The 19,240-nt window shown below is 39.0% G+C and overlaps 1 protein-coding gene across 1 annotated transcript in view; it reads left to right on the top strand.

Moving 5' to 3' along the window:
- LOC126482248 (radial spoke head protein 4 homolog A) overlaps positions 1–19,240 on the top strand; it is a 469,316-nt gene that overhangs the window by 262,418 nt on the left and 187,658 nt on the right. Inside the window, exons 7-8 of the mRNA XM_050106228.1 lie at positions 13,588–13,674; positions 13,732–13,848. Coding sequence (XP_049962185.1) covers positions 13,588–13,674; positions 13,732–13,848 — 204 coding nt within the window. The remainder of the gene's footprint in view (positions 1–13,587; positions 13,675–13,731; positions 13,849–19,240) is intronic.

The raw sequence follows: 19,240 nt of genomic DNA on the forward strand, positions 1-19,240 counted from the left end.
AGCTTTGATTAGGAAATGAGATAGTAAAAGTGCTAATGAGTGTAACTATGTGCGCAGCAAAATAGTTAAAGTGACCAAAGAAGAGAAAATATTAAATGCAGACTGGCACTAGCAAAAAACCTTTTCTGAGGAAGAAGAATACTTAATATCAAAAATAAATTTTAGAGTTATAAAGTATTTTTTTAAAGTATTTGTCTGGAGAGAACCCCTATTTGAAAGTGAAATGTAAATAACAAATACAGACAAGAAGAAGAGTTACAGAAGAATGCTGAAGATGGTTTGATATCTGATTGGGCAAAAACGAAATTTATGAAACAAAAAAGGAGGATTTGGTTGCCAGGGCACAACCTGAGGCAGAAGGGAATAGTCAGTCTGTTAATGGAGGGAAACAAGGGGGGATTCATTGTAGAGGGATCGTACTCTGCCATCCACATTGCAGTGGTTTGCAGAGTATGGACATATTAAGTCTCCAACTTTGCTAACGCCATTTTTTCTCAAAGTTTGAAGCTTTATTGTGAAAAACTTACAAAATCCCTGTGATTCAAAGTGCTGGTAATTGCTGGCCACTATTTTCTCCCATCTTTTGGGCAGCATACTAATCCTGTGACAGAAGAACTGGGCATTGTTTGAGTAGATCCACGAATCATTCCAATTTTCCACTTGTTCATATGACCGGAAGTGTTGGTCAGCCATGCTGTGTGTGCCATTGATTGAAAAAAGCAGTAATCAGTGGGATCAAAGTCTGGAGAATATACTGAGTGGGTGAGGACTTCCCACTTCAACCTTTTCAAGTATGTTTTGATGGGTTTTGCGATATGGGGTCCAGCTTTGACATGCTCCAAAGTCACCTTTTCATATCTGTCACTGTATTGTGGCCATTTGTCATTCCGTGCTTGGCTCAAACACATCAATTGATTTTGATAATGATATCCAGTGATAGTTTCCATTGGTCTCAGTAGCTTTGAAAATCTCACTTTCACCATCTTGTTGGTCTTTGACGTCAAAATCGCCATTCTTGAAGCACTGAAACCATTCTCTGCACGTTCTTTCACTAATACTTACTTCACTGTAGGTCTTACCCAGCATTATAGGAGTCTCAGCTACAGGTTTATTCACATTAAAGCAGAAAATTTAAAATTTCCCACAAATGATAGAACTGGGTTCATAATTTGACTTATTCGATCAATAATAACTTTAGGATGCAATAACAAATCAACTAATATTTTGATGGCATTATGTTCCAAATGCCTAAGCTTATTATATGACACTTATGACCTAACCCCTGCACTGCCACTTGCTACTATTCCCATCTATTGCAAAATGGCAGAAGCAAAGTTGTAGAAGTAACAGATGCTTTACTACAATAGCCAGGTTCAGCTGGTTGAAGGTTGAGGTAGTTGTGCAAAGATGAAGAGACTTGCACAAGACAGAGAGCACGAGACTGTTTTTTTGGACTGAAGACTACAACTGTGGCAACCTGCTGTTTACCTACTAGAACATTTATGTGAGTGTGTGGATCTGTCTTGCACCTTATACAGAAAGTATGTTACATACTATATGTATTACTCGGCTGCTTAGGTTCTGGCATATGCTTAATGTGGGTGTATGGATAAACTAATAAATGACAAGACAGAATTGTGAGCCAGTTCTTATCTTTAGGAGGTGAAATATTTGGTCCTGTTGATAAACACATATAAAAATCAAAATGTTAACACTACCCTATCTTTTAAAACCTTAAGTTTTTGCCTCAGGAAGGGAAAAGGAATAGATGATTAAGGACTAAAATGGAAGGGCAGGTGACTCAGACCCTAGTACGAGAAGACTCGTAGTGAGGACGAGGACAGGCAGAAGTCTTTATCTTCCTTCGTGTTCACTGTAGGTGGGTGCCTCTCATCCTTTAGCCCTTCCTTTTTATTCTCCCACAAGTGATTACTCTCTCCTCTCCAAGAAAGGAACAATTAGTTCCAAACACTTAAAAATTCTTCACTGTCAACCAACATCCATTGTGGGACAAAAGCCTCCTTTGTTCATCGTTATGCATTACGTTCTTCATTTATAGACTTGCACATTGTTCCTTTACATTTTGTAGTGCCATCTGTCTCCTTTCCTTTAGCTCACTTTCTCAGTTTTTCCTTCTTTTTGGAATCCAGGAAAAAACTGTTTTCATGCATCTGCCATCTATTTGCCTGGCTACAAGTCCAGACTACATTGTCTTCATTTCAATTATTGCCATAATTATGCCTTCCATGCAAGTCTTTTCGTTGACTCGGTGGCTTGTTTTCTTATTTCTGCTTCTACTTGCCAGTATACGTCACTGAATTTTGCTGTGCAACCCTCAGTTTTTTTATGAGCATGACACTGGACTTCCATTTCTCATTTTCATAACTCTGTCAATAAACGCTGATTGTAAACTTCGTGTTTCAGACCCATTGGAAGCGGCATTCTGAGGAATCTCTTCAGATGCCAAAGAGCACCTAAGTCATTTTGCTAGGCTGCACACTCACTATCCTGATGATGTCCCATGAAATCTGTAGCAATCGCATATTGTTTTAGTATATCAGAGTTTCGATTGATGTCTTGTTTCTCATAGGCTATTGGTTACAATTAGTCGAGACTGAGTCAATAGTTTTCCTATTTATTCTGCATTCTCTAATTTTGTTTGAAACTCACAAATTATCCATTATTTTATACATATCAAAATGAAAATTACTACGACAGAGTAGCTGGGCAGTAATGGCAGTACATAAGTTCAGAAGGTTACATTCTGAATACTAGCCCCCCCCCCTCGCACCACACACACACACACACACACACACACACACACACACTGTGCCTTCTGTTACTTAGTGCATATTGTATTTGATGACTGATGACCTATATTCTTACACATATTGTGTACTAACATTGTTATTTTCAGTTTTATTGATTATTTTTGGATGGTATGACCTGTACATTGATATTAGTTTTAATTACTTGTTGCATACAAAAATCTGGAAATTTTTGTAGTATTTACTTGGTGACATGAAAGTGAAGTAATTGCAAGTAGAAATTGAAAACCACCTGTACCATTGTCCAAACACTAAATATGTATGTTACTTTTTAGGCTTCCCAGTGTAATAAGTCTTGAAAATCACTTCGTGTTTGCTACTGGATCCTAAAATCAGCATTATTTAGTACTTCAGTGATCCATCTGTCTACTGTCTTCAGGAGAATGCTGCTGCTACTGAGTTTCACTGAAAACTGGTGCCAAGCTGCAAACATCATCCTATATAGGCCTCTGCACCATACACGGTGCATGCACTACCCATCACAGTTGCTGCCCTCCAAACCTAGGCTGGTGATGCTTCCTTTAACAGAATACCAGTACAGCAATATATCAGACTTGAAGACAACTTTCAAATAATTTGGCTAGCCACATTGAAGAATGTTGTGTTTTCATGTGGGATAGTACAAGGTTCCACATCCAGCTAAGGGGAAAACCACTGTCTCTATTAATCAAGATTGTCAGCCAACCTAATTTCAGTTACCTCTTATAAACACTGTTTCAAAAACTGGAAATGTGGTAACTATCACAGTTTTGGCAGATTTCATCCTGTGTCTCTCATTTAACCTATGTTCTGGTACCGCTGATTTTTTCGGCTCTTGTAACCTCGTATGTCGGCAATGTTTGATGCACCTGTCCTGAACTGTGTGAATCAAACAGTTGGTATAAGCGTTCCCACATTGACACAGAATTTTACATATGTCAAGCTTCCTAAGCCCCAAATCATCTTTCACAGAGCTGAGTAGTGCCCTAATCTTGGAAGGGGAATGGAAGACACTCTTAATGTTAAAACCCCTTAAAGTTTCTTCAGTCTTAAATGATATGTGGACCAACATCTCTTCTGCAGAGAGAGCAGCTACTCGTTCCCTTAGGAATGATGATGAAGTAGTAGTTTTACCACCTGACAAGGGGAATGCCAAGGTTGCACTGTCACAGGATGATTACATCTTAAAAGGGATTTACTGCTCAACGATCCAGATTACAGAAGACTATTTAGTGTCCCCACAGAAAGGTTTAAGTAAAAGGCGCTTTCACTTTTGAAAAAGAGCTTGTTGCTCCTCATTCTGGTGCTACCATTGCACCTAGGTTGTATGGCCTGCCAAAGTTACATAAGGACTCAATGTCCTATTTTTAGTAATTTGGCTACACTCACTTATAACTCAGTGAAGTTCTTAACATGTGTTCTCAGCCTATATGTTGGCAAGTATGAACACCTTATCTACAATTCGGTGGGTTTTATCCTATGGTTGAAATCTTTGAGGCTGAGTTTTTCGGATTTACTAGTGAGTTTTAATGTGCTATCCATATTTACATAAGTTACTATGGAAGAATCTCTGAGTTTGATTAGTAAGGATAAACATTGGTGAAGCTTTGTCATGGCATGCTGACATACATATATTTTTCATTTATTGGCAATTTTTTTGAACAGAATGTCAAAGTGGCTATAGGTAGTCCTTTAAAGCTCGCAGTCATCTTTTTATTTATGAAGTGCTTTGAGATTATGACACTGAGGACTTCAGCTTTACAACCAATGTGCTTCTGGAAATGTGCTCCTTTTTGGCCTTGTGGACATGATACCCTTAACTGATTTTTGGACCACTTCAGCTGTCTTCATTCCAGCTTTAAATTTACCATGAAGGTTGAATGTGATGCAAGGTGTCCATTTATGGATGTCATGGTTTACAAAAACTGAGAACCGAGATGCCACTCTGGGACACAGTATTCACTGAAAGCCACTCACCAATCAGTACCTCCAGGCTAAGTATTGCCATCCACCATACCAATGCAGTGGCGTCCCTAGGACTCTGGTACACAGAGCATACACCATTTCTGACATGGATAATTCAACCCAAGAACTTGCACATTAGTTCTCTGCTGGTCCCCCCCCCCCCCCCCCCTTTTTTTTTTTTTTTTTTTTTTTTTTTTTTTTTTTTTTTTTTTTTTTTTTTTTTTTTAAAAAAAAGAAAAATCGAACTCTGAGAAGCAGATTTGTTAGGCTATGGAATCTGTACCATCCCTGGAAGTGCATGAAGTGGAGCATAGATCTGTGGCTTTTATCCCTTATGCTGGGGACATATCATTGGAAGAATTTTAAGGAGCTTTAACGTTATGAGGGCATTTCATCCAACTTCCAAGATTGGAGCACTGCTCAGTTGCTTGAAAGATGATGTGGGGTGTAGAAATCCTAGCATATATAAAATTCCATGTCAATGTGGGAAAGCTTACATTGGCCATTTGATCTGCATGCTTTAGGACAGGTGCATGAAACATTACTGCCATGTGAGGCTACAATGGTCAGAAAAACTGATGGTAGACGAACATTGCTGAAACAAGTAAACAGGATGAAATTTGGCAAAATTATGATAGTTGCTAACACTTCTGGTTTTTGGAATAACATTTACAAGAGACAATTGAAATTAGATTGGCAGACATTTTGATTAATAGAAACTCTGGTTTTCCTCTTAGCAGGACATGGAAGCCTGTACTGACCAACATCAAAACAGCATGTTCTTTGGTGGGGCCAGACTGAGTGTTTGACTATAGTCTTTGAGTGTGATATATCATTATTGCCGGTGTTCTGGATGGTGCCACCAGTCCCGCCTCAGAGAGCAGCAACTGTGGTGGGCTGTGCATGTGCCATGTATGGTTCAGTGGCCTGTACAGGATGACATTTGCAGCTTGGTATCTGTTTTCAGTGGGACTCAGTAGAAGCAGCATTTTCCTGAAGGTAGCAGACAGTTGGATCATTGAAATATTGACTCATGTTGATTTTGGGATCTGACAGCAAATCCAAAGGGACTTTTAACATGAAATATTTATGTTTCAGTAGCAACTGTTTCATTTTAATATGGATCAATTCTCATACTCTTTGGAAGTTCTTTCTTCTATGAAATTTTGCATGTTTGAAACACTATAGGCATGAAAATATAAGGATATGCACATGTTAATACAACTGATCAAGATACGCAAAGAAATACTGTCATTTGAAATCTGTGGTTGACAGAAAATAACTACTGGGTGATCAAAAAGTCAGTATAAACTTGAAAACTGAATAAATCACGGAATAATGTAGATAGAGAGGTACAAATTGACACACATGCTTGGAATGACATGGGGTTTTATTGGAACCAAAAAAATACAAAAGTTCAAAAAATGTCTGACAGATGGCGCTTCATCTGATCAGAATAGCAATAATTAGCATAACAATGTAAGACAAAGCAAAGATGATGTTCTTTACAGGAAATGCTCAATATGTCCACCATCATTCCTCAACAATAGCTGTAGTCAAGGAATAATGTTGTGAACAGCACTGTAAAGCATGTCCATAGTTTTGGTGAGGCATTGGCGTCAGATGTTGTCTTTCAGCATCCCTAGAGATGTCAGTCAATCATGATACACTTGTGACTACAGGTAACCCCAAGGCCAATAATCGCACAGACTGAGGTCTGGGGAGCTGAGAGGTCAAGTGGCGGCTGAGCACACGATCATCACCAAACAACGCGCGCAAGAGATCTTTCACGCGTCTAGCAATATGGGATGGAGTGCCATCCTGCATAAACATTGTACTTGCCAGCAGGTGTTTATCAGCCAGGGTGGGGATGATGCGATTCTGTAACATATCGGTGTACCTCTCACCCATCACGGTAGCAGTTACAAAACCAGAATCACGCATTTCCTCGAAGAAAAAAGGCCCGATAACGGTAGATGTGGTAAATCCAACCCATACCTTGACTTTCTTGTCATGCAATGGAGTTTCCATGATAGTTCTAGGATTTTCGGTAGCCCAAATTCTGCAGTTGTGGGCATTGACAGACCCTCGGAGCGTGAAATGAGCTCCGTCGGTCCACAACACATTACTCAACCAATCATCATCTTCCGCCATCTTTTGAAATGCCCACACTGCAAATGCCCTCCGCTTCACTAAATCACCAGGTAACAGTTCCTGATGCTGATGGATTTTGTTCGGATAGCATCGAAGGGTACGCATAAGTGCCAACCAAACAGTAGTGTATGGAATGCCGGTGCGACGTGCGACTGCACGAGTGCTGACTTCCCTGTGCATAGACGAACCTACTACAGTTTCCATTTCTTCCTGAACTGTCTCAGCAGCATTACGCCTTGTGCTCGGTTGGCCACTACAGGGTCTATTGTGTAAACAAACCGTGGCTTCGAACTTCAAAATCATTCTCGCCACAGCTGCATTTGTCAACGGACCTTTACCCATTCGAATCCCCTTCCTATGGCGATAGGATCGTAACGCTGAACTAGCACATTCCCCTTTGTGATAATACAGCTTCACTAAAAGCGCCTTTTCAGGTAACGTCAACATGCTGCGACTGCTGGCGCATGTGATTCTCTATCTCATTACAGCTCCTTTTATACACGGTTGTCATGCACAGTCACTGGCGTTTTGCTGTCCAGCGCCATCTGTAGGACATTTTGTGAACTCTCTCTTTTTGTGTGTGTGTGTGTTTGTTTGTGTGTGTGTGTGTGTGTGTGTGTGTGTGTGTGTGTGTGTGTGGGTTGGTTGGTGGGTGTGTTCTAATAAAACCCCATGTCATTCCAAGCATGTGTGTCAATTTTTACCTCACTATCTACATTACTCCGTGGTTTATTAAGTTTTCAAATTTATACTGACTTTTTGATCACCCAGTACAATGCAGGGTATGACTGAAAGTTCTTCCTGTGATTATAATTGCTGCACCTTACATTGAATTTGAAAAATTATGTGGATTGCCAGTTGCTATTTTACAATCAAATAAATCCATTCATTTGCAAAATTTTCAGATTTTTTTTCTTTTTGCGCCATGGAAATGACATGAGCGTTCGGCGTCATTGGCCGGGAGGCCCCTTGTGGGGCATGTCCGTCCGCTTTGGTGCAGGTCTTATTACATTTGACGCCACATTGGGCAACCTGCACGCCATATGGGGATGAAATGATGACGAAGACAACACAACACCCTGACCCTGAGTGGAGAAAATATCCAACCCAGCCTTGAATGGAACCCGGGCCCGTAGGATGGCAATTTGTCATGCTGACCACTCAGCTATTGGGGCGGACTTTGCGCCATGAGTTAGTACTTTTCATCCGTCTTCTCACCATTCCTTTCCTTTTCTAGTTCCTTTCATTTTTTTTAATAATATCTTTAACTTCATTCCTTGTTCCCTCACTTCTTACTACTATACCCTTCACCTTGTCATCTTCGACCAGATTGTTTAGGAGCAGTTATATGGCAATATCCCAGAAAATTGGCCAAAAGATTGAGCCTTGTGGGCATCCTTTTGTTATTTTCTTGATAACCTTTTGTGTTCCTGCATGCGATTGCACCACCCTATCTTTGCATTAGCTGAGTAAGTATTCTATAAGACTGTTTATGTCTGCATCTCTCGTAGCTTTGTGAACAAGACAGGCCACCAGAGATTATTGAAGGTGCCTGCTATATCTATTGCAAGTGCTACTGCATATTTTTCTTGTATATGCTGTGTTGTTTCCAGTACATGATTAAGTGCATTGTCTATTGAGCTTTTTAGTCTAAAGCCATACTGACATGAACTAACGCCGAAGAGCATTGTGTGTAACTATAGTCAATTACACAGGAGCCTCTCGTGCACCTTAGCCACCGTGTTCAACAGGCAAACAAGTCTCTTAGTCTTTGGGTCTGTTGGGTCCAGAGTCTGTGTTTTTTTTGACGATTACTATGTTTGCTGTTTTCCTCATGGTAGGAACCCTGCCTTGCAGCAGTGCTTCATTCAGTAACTCTGTTAGAAAGGGGGTGACCTGTGCAACAATAATTTTTAGTGTTTTTGGGTGTATAGAATCTGCACCATGATTCTTTAATTGTTTTATTGCTAATACTTCTCTTTGTTGGGCAATGGGTCATTAATGGAGCCATTTATGTAGGTGTCATCCATTTATCTTCATTAAGTCTGTGTGATGTTGCTGGTCATTTGCCTTTTTGTCATCATGGAGAAGCTTATTCAGCAGGCACTCTGCTGAACATCTTGAGCCCTTTGTAGTAGTGCTATCTGTGCAACTAAGAGTTGACAGTACAGTAGGCATCTTTACCTTATCTGTTAGAAGTTTAAATGTTTCCCTGCATGTATTGTTTTGTGGCTGAATTTTGGCAGAGTTGTTCCAGTAATTTCACCTTTACCAAAGTTGACTTTGCACTGTGTGGTAATGGTTGGTTAACTATTGCAGTAGTACAGTATAATGGCAAAAAATTTAAAACAGTTCCAGGACTTTAGACATTTAATAGTAGGGATTAATTGCCTATCGTACTTTTCAGATTGCAGAGGTATATGGGTAATCCTACTTTACATCTACAGTGCCATTAGTATTAAGGACAAGCAATCATTGTGAAATTAAGGAACAGGTCTTGTATTACTTGTTTTTATATATTTGTTCTGCATCTCACTATAGTTCCAATCTTACCTCCCTATCTTTTGCAGTTTTTGCTGGTTGGTAATGTTTCCTTGTCTAGTGGCTTCCCTTCGTTTTGTTAACCCAGTGGACCAGGAGAGTTTCTATTTTGGTGCATGATCAGTCTTTGGGATAGCTAATTGTTGTGCTTTTTGAAGCAGGTCCTTCAGAATGTGAGCTTTATGGTCTATGCTTCCATTGACTGTATGAAAGGGAAGTTCTTCAACCATGTTCCTTAATTTTTGCGTGTCAGCCTTGTTTAGAAGAGGTCATCATTTTGCTGGTGTTAAGTTTGTGTATGTGTTTGTGTGGATGAGTATGACCTTGTGGCCACTGTGTGTGGCATTTTCTAGTACTTCCCATTTGCAGACGTATGTTACGGACTTCGCATTTGCTAGTTAGATGTCGGTATTGCTGGATCCTCCTGCATTGTTGAGTAAGTAGGTGCTTATCCTGCTTTGTTTAGAACAAAGAGGCTGCATACATGTATTGTGTCAACTACAATTTGTCCCCTATTGTTTGTTCTGTCTGCATACCATATAGACGAACGAGCATTGATGTCACTAAGAGTGAGTAATCTTTTGTCCCTAGAAAATCATGCTGTATCTCTTATTTGGTCAGTACAAGGCTTTATGTCATATGAATAGTGTGTTACATGTACGTGATAATCCAAAATTCTTCTCCATGTGTAATTTCAGCTGTGGTTACATGTTCAGAACAAAGTTTTGTGATTTTTGTGACTGTGTAATTTATGTTCACTATTACAATTGCATTTTGGGTCCTGGTAATTGTTACAAAATGTTTGGGAAGGCCTGGAAGTCTCCCGCCATGCATACAGGGTGGTCCATTGATAGTGACCAGGCCAAATATCTCACAAAATAAGCATCAAACGAAAAAACTACAAAGAACGAAACTCGTCTAGGTTGAAGGGAGAAACAAGATGGCGCTATGGTTGCCCCGCTAGATGGCACTGCCGTAGGTCACATGGATAGCTACTGTTTTTTTTTTTTTTTTTTTTTTAAATAGGAACCCCCATTTTTTATTACATATTCATGTGGTACGTAAAGAAATATGAATGTTTTAGTTGGACCACTTGTTTCGCTTTGTGATAGATGGCACTGTAATAGTCACAAACGTATAAGTACGTGGTGTCACATAACATTCTGCCAGTGCAGATGGTATTTGCTTCGTGATACATTACCCGTGTTAAAATGGACTGTTTACAAATTGCGGAGAGGGTCGATATCGTGTTGATGTATGGCTATTGTGATCAAAATGCCCATTGGGCATGTGCTATGTTTGCTGCTCAGTATCCTGGACGAAATCATCCAAGTGTCCGAACCGTTCACTGGATAGTTACGTTATTTAAGGAAACAGGAAGTGTTCAGCCACATGTGAAATGTCAACCACAACCTGCAACAAAAGATGATGTCCAACTAGGTGTTTCAGCTGCTGTTGCGGCTAATCTGCACATCAGTAGCAGACAAATTGCGCGAGAATCGGGAATCTGAAAAACGTCGGGGTTAAGAATGCTACATCGGTTCCACCCGTACCATATTTCTATGCACCAGGAATTGCATGGCGATGACTTTGAATGTCATGTACAGCTCTGCCACTGGGCACAAGAGAAATTACGGGACGATGACAGATTTTTTGCATGCCTTCTATTTAGCGACAAAGTGTCATTCACCAACAGCGGTAACATAAATTGGCGTAATATGCACTATTGGGCTACGGAAAATCCACAATGGCTGCGACAAGTGTAACATCAGTGACCTTGGCAGGTTAATGTGTGGTGCGGCATTATGGGAGGAAGGATAATTGGCCCCCATTTTATCGATGGCAATCTAAATGGTGCAATGTATGCTGATTTCCTACGTAATGTTCTACCGATGTTACTACAAGATGTTTCACTGCATGGCAGAATGGCGATGTACTTCCAACATGATGGATGTCCGGCACAAAGCTCGTGTGTGGTTGAAGCGGTATTGAATAATAGCATATTTCATGACAGTTGGATTGGTCGTTGAAGCACCATACCATGGCCTGCACATTCACTGGATCTGATGTCCCCGTATTTCTTTCTGTGGGGAAAGTTGAAGGATATTTGCTATCGTGATCCACCGACAACGCCTGACATCATGCGTCAGTGCATTGTCATTGCATGTGCGAACATTACGGAAGGCGAACTACTCGCTGTTGAGAGGAATGTCGTTACACGTAATGCCAAATGCATTGAGGTTGATGGACATCATTTTGAGCATTTATTGCATTAATGTGGCATTTACAGGTAATCATGCTGTAACAGCATACGTTCTCAGAAATGATAAGTTCACAAAGGTACATGTATCACATTGGAACAACCGAAATAAAATGTTCAAACATAACTATGTTCTGTATTTTAATTAAAAAAACATATCTGTTACCAACTGTTCATCTAAAATTGTGAGCCATATGTTTGTGACTATTACAGCGCCATCTATCACAAAGCAAAGAAAGTGGTCCAACTAAAACATTCATATTTCAGTATGTAGTACACAATTATGTAATAAAAAATGGGGGTTCCTATTTTTAAAAAATGCAGTTGATATCCGTTTGACCTATGGCAGCACCATCTAGCAGGCCAACCATACTGCCATCGTGTTTCCCCCTTCAAGCTAGATGAGTTTTGTTTTTTGTAGTTTTTTCGTTTGATGCTTATTTTGTGAGACATTTGGCCTGGTCACGATCAATGGACCAGCCTGTATATGGCTCTTGGAGACAGAGTATATCTGCCTATACCTCACACAGACTCTGCACTATCACTGAATACCATTTACTTTTGGATTAATGGGTTTAAACATGGTCACGCAAGTGGTGAAGATGAAGCTCACTGTTGCTGTCCAATTCAGGTGACCACAAAGGAAACCATTGGCAAAATCCATGAGATGGTAATGCAAGACCACCAAATAAAAATTTTTGAGATTACTGAGAATGTAGGCATCTCAACTGAATGAGTGCATAAATCCTGCACGGAGAATTGCCTAGGAAGAAGCAGTGTGTAAGTGGAATGGCCCGATTGCTCACAGTTGACCAATACAACATTTCAGTATAGTGTTTGGCTGTGTTTAGTTGGAATCTACAAGACTTTTTGCACCAATGTTGATGAAAGCTTGATCCACCATTACAACCAAGAGTCATAATTGCAGCCAAAACAGTGGGCAAAGGCTGGTAAAAGTGCACCTAAGAAGGCAAAGACCATATTGTCAGCTGATAAGGCAATGGCCACTATCTTTTGTGATTTGCAAAGAATAATCCTCATAAATTAATTGAAATATGCAGACCCACAATTGGATCCTATTATGCTTCATTTTTGGATAGTTTGAAACTTGCATTGTCTGAAAAAAGACCAATGTTGGCATGCAAAAAAGTACTCTTTCATCAGGATAATGCACCATGTTGGGTTGCTGGGAAGGAATTTTCCTCAGGATTATTCACCATCCCAAACATCAGCTATGACAGTGGTGAAAGTGCATGAATGGGGTTTTGAACTGGTTTCTCATCCACCCTGTTCACTATTTAGCCCCAAATTACTTCTTCCTGTTCCCTAACTTGAAACTTTTAATTGCTGGGAAGGAATTTCCACCAAATGAGGAATTGATAGTTGCAGACAATGAGTATTTTACAAGGTTTAATGGAACCTGTTTTTCTGATGGGATGAGGAAAGCTGGAGTATCACTAGACCAAGTGCAAATCCCTCAAAGGAGACTATGTCGAGAAGTAAGGTAAGTTTATGAAACACACATATTTTTCTCGCTTTTTTACCAAATTTGTCAAACCATCCTCATAGTTCTAGGACGGAAATTCTGTAATTAATTTTTAATTTTGCCTTTTTCAAGTTCTACAACCACAGACTCCTTGCAATTCTTGTACTGTACTTTAGTCCCCACCCACGGTTCACTTTACATTCCCTGGCATCAACATAGTTCTTGTTTATTCTCTCATTCTTGTTGTTCATCAAGAAGTATTATATTTTTCTTCAATTCTTGTACTGACATAACTGTGCCATGGGTCTGTCCTTAAACATGAGACAGAACAACGATTAATTTGTGCCCATTACAAATACTTATTGAATTTTTAGGAACAAGAGAGACTGGAAGAAGAACGAAGAGCAGCACTGGAAGAAGCTGAGGCAGAGGCAGAACAAGAGGCTAAACCTGAGGAGATTGTTCCTAAAGCAGAGCTAGGAGAAGAAGGTGAAGAAGGCGAAGAAGAAGGTGAAGAGGAGGAAGAAAAAATTAAACTCAAACCTGCACCAAAGATACCACGACCACCTAAATCCATGTATAAGAAGCCACCTGATGTGCCACCAGAAAAAATAGGTGAAGGCACAAATCAAAAGGTAATCAGTATTTTTATTTATTTCAGTAGTGTTGAAGAGTTACAGGTTATCTGAGTAGATCACAGCTGTCGAGCCACATGAAGTCATAGAATTTGTCCAATACTTTACCAGTGTATGGGGGTATGCTAATTATTATCCGCAAAGTAGTTATAAAAGTTTATTGTAATCAAATAGGAAACTTACAAGAACACCAGTTTTGACATAATCTCCTTACATTTCAACGCACTTGGTCCATTGTTGTTATAGCTTCCTGATGCCCTCATAAAAGGTTTTCAGTTGAGCTGTGAGCCAGGAATGCATCGCTTCTTTCACTGCTTTGTCTGAGGCAAATTGACGGCCCCCTAATGCCTGTTTGAGTGGACCAAACAAGTGATAGTCAGAAGGGGCAAGAACAGGACTATATGGAGGATGATCCAGTACTTCAAATTTGAGTTTCTGGAGTGTTTCAGGAGTGTAGGCAGCAGTATGCAGATGGGCATTTTCGTGCGACAATACAACGCGTTTTGACAGCAATCCTGGCGTTTGCTTCGAATATTAGGCTTTAGCCTAACAATAAGCATCTCACTGTAATGTACAGTTTATTGTTGTGCTCCTTTCCCCATAATGTCCCATTACTGGACCTGGTGCATCCCAAAAAACCGTAAACAACAGTTTTCCTGCAGACATTTGGGTCTTGAAGTTTTTCTTGCATGGCAAATTTGAATGTTTCCATTCCATACTCTGTCGTTCACTCTCCGGCTCGTAATGACGGATCCGTGTTGCATCACCAGTAATGAGTCTGTCTAAGAAGTTGTCCCCTTCATTATAATAGCGATCCAAATGTTTTTTGCAGATGTCCAAGCACATTTGTTTATGCAGCTGAGTGAGTTGTTTAGGGACCCATCTTGCACAAACTTTATGAAACCCAAGTCTATGTGGATGATTTCGTAGGCAGAACCATTACTAATCTGCAGACAATGTGCCACTTCATCAATAGTTAATCGTCTAAGAGAATCATTTCACGTGAACACTCAATGGTTTCTTCATTTGTGGTGGTAAATGATTGTCCAGCTCCTTCATTGTGCGTAACACTTGTGCGAACATTTCGGAATTTTTCAATCGATTCATAGACACTCTGTTGTGGCAAAACACTGTCCCCGTACTGTACCAAATGTCTTCGATGAAATTCAGCCCCTGATATGCCTTCTGACCACAAAAAACGGTTCACTGAACATTGCTCTTCTTTGGTGCAAATAGACAGTGGAGCAGCCATGATTAACAGCACAGGAGCAATAACGAAACTAACCTAGCAGCTTGAAAATTGCAAAGATATAACAAATAAACAAAGCATGTGTCATCAACATAAAATGACAGTACTACCAAAATAAACAAAAATATAACTTAAGTTGCAGTTAATAATTGACTTACCCTCGTACCATACTTCTATCACGAGGTACCACATTTTGTAATGGATATTATGCAGTTGTTAGGGCCATCTGACACATTACCAATGTAGGGTAAGTATGTAGTTAATTTTGGCATCTCTTCTGCACTCAAATTGTTCACATACTAAACCAGTTGTATATATGGAAAACATGCGTGGCTTCCCTGGAATGGTAAACATGGATGACGTAACTCATCATTTAGATTTTCCCTGTTCAAATGTAATGGCCTCTTTGTATCAGTTCTCCATCATGCAGTAACAGTTGTGAGTGACTGAAATGAAGATCAGCAGGCATAGGCATGAGTTTTCCATGTTTGAGAGATCCGTCTGTTCTGAACTGAGTGATGACATCCTGCAGTGACTTGTGTCTTAAATTTAAAAGCCTTTATTATGAAGGGATTACCCACAACTAGTAAGAGAGAACTTGTAACAATACATTCAGTGTCATATATATATACTTTACATATAGGAAAATTTTCTTCAATTTTTGTAATTTTGTAAATTAATATTTCATTTTTGTAATGAGTTGCAACTTTCATGTGGATTTGTAGTATCCGTTTTTGTTCCATGCAGTGTAAGGACCAATCCATGTAAAGGTCTAGTCAGTAGAAACATATTAGCAGAGTAATTTAGAGGCATTATCTGATTGGAACAAACTCATTAATTGCACACACATTAACAGGATAAAATTAATACAAGATATTATACGCAGTAAAATACCCAAAAGTCCATAGTTATACTATAGCAGTGCGAAAGATTGATTCTGAATTCTCACAATTCCACTAGAATCGTGCCTGCAAAGAATACAAAACAAAAACTAATAAACTTCATATTTGGTCCAACATATTGTAGTAGCAGATGGTGACGAGAATTTTCTAGAGATTTTGTGGTCATATCTGCCAGAATTCATTTTGAATGTACTTGCTCCACAGTACATTAAGGCTGACTATTTTCATCTTGTAAAGTGTGTATATCCTTCATAGCTACATGGACTTGTTCTGTTTTTGTACTCATGTCATTAGGGAGCACTTGGCAATTTTTCAGTGGTATTAGTACTGAATTCTCAACAGATTCAGTATGAAAGACTTTTCATGCTGAATCTGTTGAGAATTTTTTCCACATAGTGTGTCTCGTATATCCATGACATTCATTATGGTTTCCTAGCAATTAGGATGCCAAATCAGTTAATAGCTTCACCAAGATCTTTCAGCACGAATTTGTCTTGTAGTTTGCCTTTGAAGACTTTTTCTCTTGTGGATTATTAATGAAAATTAGCATGTAGTCCACACAGATGGTAACTATTAAAATATCTTAACCTTCTTAGCAGCTGTCTTGCTTCAACCTATATACTGTTATTTTTTAGTCTTTTAATACCAGTATCTTTTATTGTCTTTGTAAATGGACGTACTTTTGGAATTTTCAGATATATCTTTTCATGTAAGTCATCTTGTAAGAAAACCCTTATAGCAAGACCAGGTTTAGCAGCCATAGTAAAGAAATGCCTTAGTGAGTTATATTTAATAACTGGTATGTATGTTTCATCCTAGTACAGGCCTTGCTTCTGAACAAATCTTTTTAATACTACCTGCACTTTATATAATGCTATGTAACATTCAAATCTTTTTTTAGTTTTAAAGACTTATTTTGGCATTTATTGGTATCTTGTCTGAAAGTAAATTGGCAGACTCCCATGTGTGACTCTTTTTGTAAGACTGGGAATGCTTCTTGTATGACTTCAACCACTTTTCAGAATTTCTGAGATCCAGTGACAAGGCCCAGAGTTAGTTGACCTGTTTAGACTGATTAGTAAAAAAGTCATGCATCTTCTTTTGCTTTCAAATTCTTGATGACTTTCATATTGGGTGATGCTGCAGTTGCTCATTACCATTAATTACATTGCCACTGATTGGTTCCTGACTCACTATCTACAATATTAGGAGAAGGATAGATTGCTATTCTCCATAAAGATGACCCACTGTGTTGCAGACAGGCAAACAGGCACAGTGAAAAGACTGTTACACATAATAGCTTTTGGCTAAAGCCTTCTTCAGCAAAGAAAACTCGTGACCGTAGTCTGGCTGCCGAGTCTGGCCTTGGCAGCCAAGGAATGTGGTCATGTGTGTGTGTATGTGTATGTGTGTGTGTGTGTGTGTGTGCTGTATGCTGTATGCTGTATAATTCTAAAGAAAGCCTTTTTGGCTGAAAGCTTACTTGCTGACAGTATTTTCGTTGTGCGTTTCTGTAACTCAACATCTTTTCTCTACCAGGAAGCTATTTTTATCCTTTTCTTGTACAGTGACTTAACTGCAGTAATCTTCAGATACTCCATAAATCTCCCAGTGATAAATTATTGTTTACGTATATACACCGAGATGTTACTCAACTCAAAATAGCACTCTTTAATTTAATATGCTGGTATTTTATCATATCCACTAGAGTTTTTTATATTGTAAATATTTTGTTGTCCACAGAATAATATTCTGGGCAGAACTTAGAATATTTAAAAGTTTTCCCTGGCCAGTGCCAGCGGCAAAGCTGAAGATGTCAAGGCAGGCTGGTATGCAGTATTAGATTAGATTAAATTAGATTAATTATTCATTACATAGACCCACAATAGAGGGGATCCTCCTAGGTGTGGAACATGTCAGATAAACACATTACAAAAATGGAATTAGAAAAACTTGAGTTCCATTAATTTTAATGATCCTCAGTCAATAAACAATAAAATTATGTACACGAATTAAAATTAAACTTCTAATATTTACAAGTTTAATACTTACATCTGCTTTCATTAAATCCATCATTCACACAGTAGCTAGTTACTTGGCTATTACAACCAAGTTGTTGTTGTTGTTGTTGTTGTTGTTGTTGTTGTGGTCTTCAGTCCTGAGACTGGTTTGATGCAGCTCTCCATGCTACTCTATCCTGTGCAAGCTTCTTCATCTCCCAGTACCTACTGCAACCTACATCCTTCTGAATCTGCTTAATGTATTCATCTCTTGGTCTCCCTCTACGATTTTTACCCTCCACGCTGCCCTCCAGTACTAAATTGGTGATCCCTTGATGCCTCCCTCAACCAAGTATTGTCAAAAATTAAAGTAAATTATTGATTTCAGTGATCCTCAGTTAAGAACAGTCAAATTATGTACAATATTTAAAATTAAACTTCCACTATTTACAGACTTAAGACTTACATCTGCTTTCCATACATCCATCATTCACACAGTAGGTAGTTACTTGGCTGTTACAACCAAGTATTGTCAAAAATTAAAGTATAATAAATTTTCATTAAAATGGTCTACTGCACTTGTTGAGAAGTCCATGGATGGAATAGAAAGAGTTGGCCACCAAAAATTCTTTTAAATTATTTTTAAATTGTGCCTTGTCTGAAACTAAACTCTTAATGGTTGCTGGTAACTTACTAAAAATATGTGTTGCTGGATACTGGTCTCCTTTCGGTCAAGAGTAAGAGATTTTAAATCTTTGTGTATATTGTTCTTATTTCTAGTATTGATACTGTGTACTAAGCAGTTAGTTGGAAAAAGAGATGTATTATTTGCAACAAACTTCATAGCTGTGGTTAGTATGCCCAGTTCTTTGAATAGGTTTCAACATGATGTTCTTGGATTTACACTACACGTTACTCTTATTATATGCTTCTCTAATCTAAAAATTTTTCTCGGTTTGTAGAGTTACCCCAAAATATGATACCATAATGGAGTGAAAATAAGCAGAATATGCCAGTTTTTTTAAAATTTACATCTCCTATGTCTGACATCATTCACATTGCAGACACAGACTTGTTTAGGCGCTTCTCTTTTTCCTCTTCTTTTTTTTTTTTTTTTTTGTCTCTCTCTCTCTCTCTCTCTCTCTCTCTCCAGTCTACTGACTGGTTTGATGCAACCAGCCACGAATTCCTTTCCTGTGCTAACCTCTTCATCTCAGAGTAGCACTTGCAACCTACATCCT

This window comes from Schistocerca serialis, chromosome 5 (genome assembly GCF_023864345.2).
Source record: "Schistocerca serialis cubense isolate TAMUIC-IGC-003099 chromosome 5, iqSchSeri2.2, whole genome shotgun sequence".
Lineage (NCBI taxonomy): Eukaryota > Metazoa > Arthropoda > Insecta > Orthoptera > Acrididae > Schistocerca > Schistocerca serialis.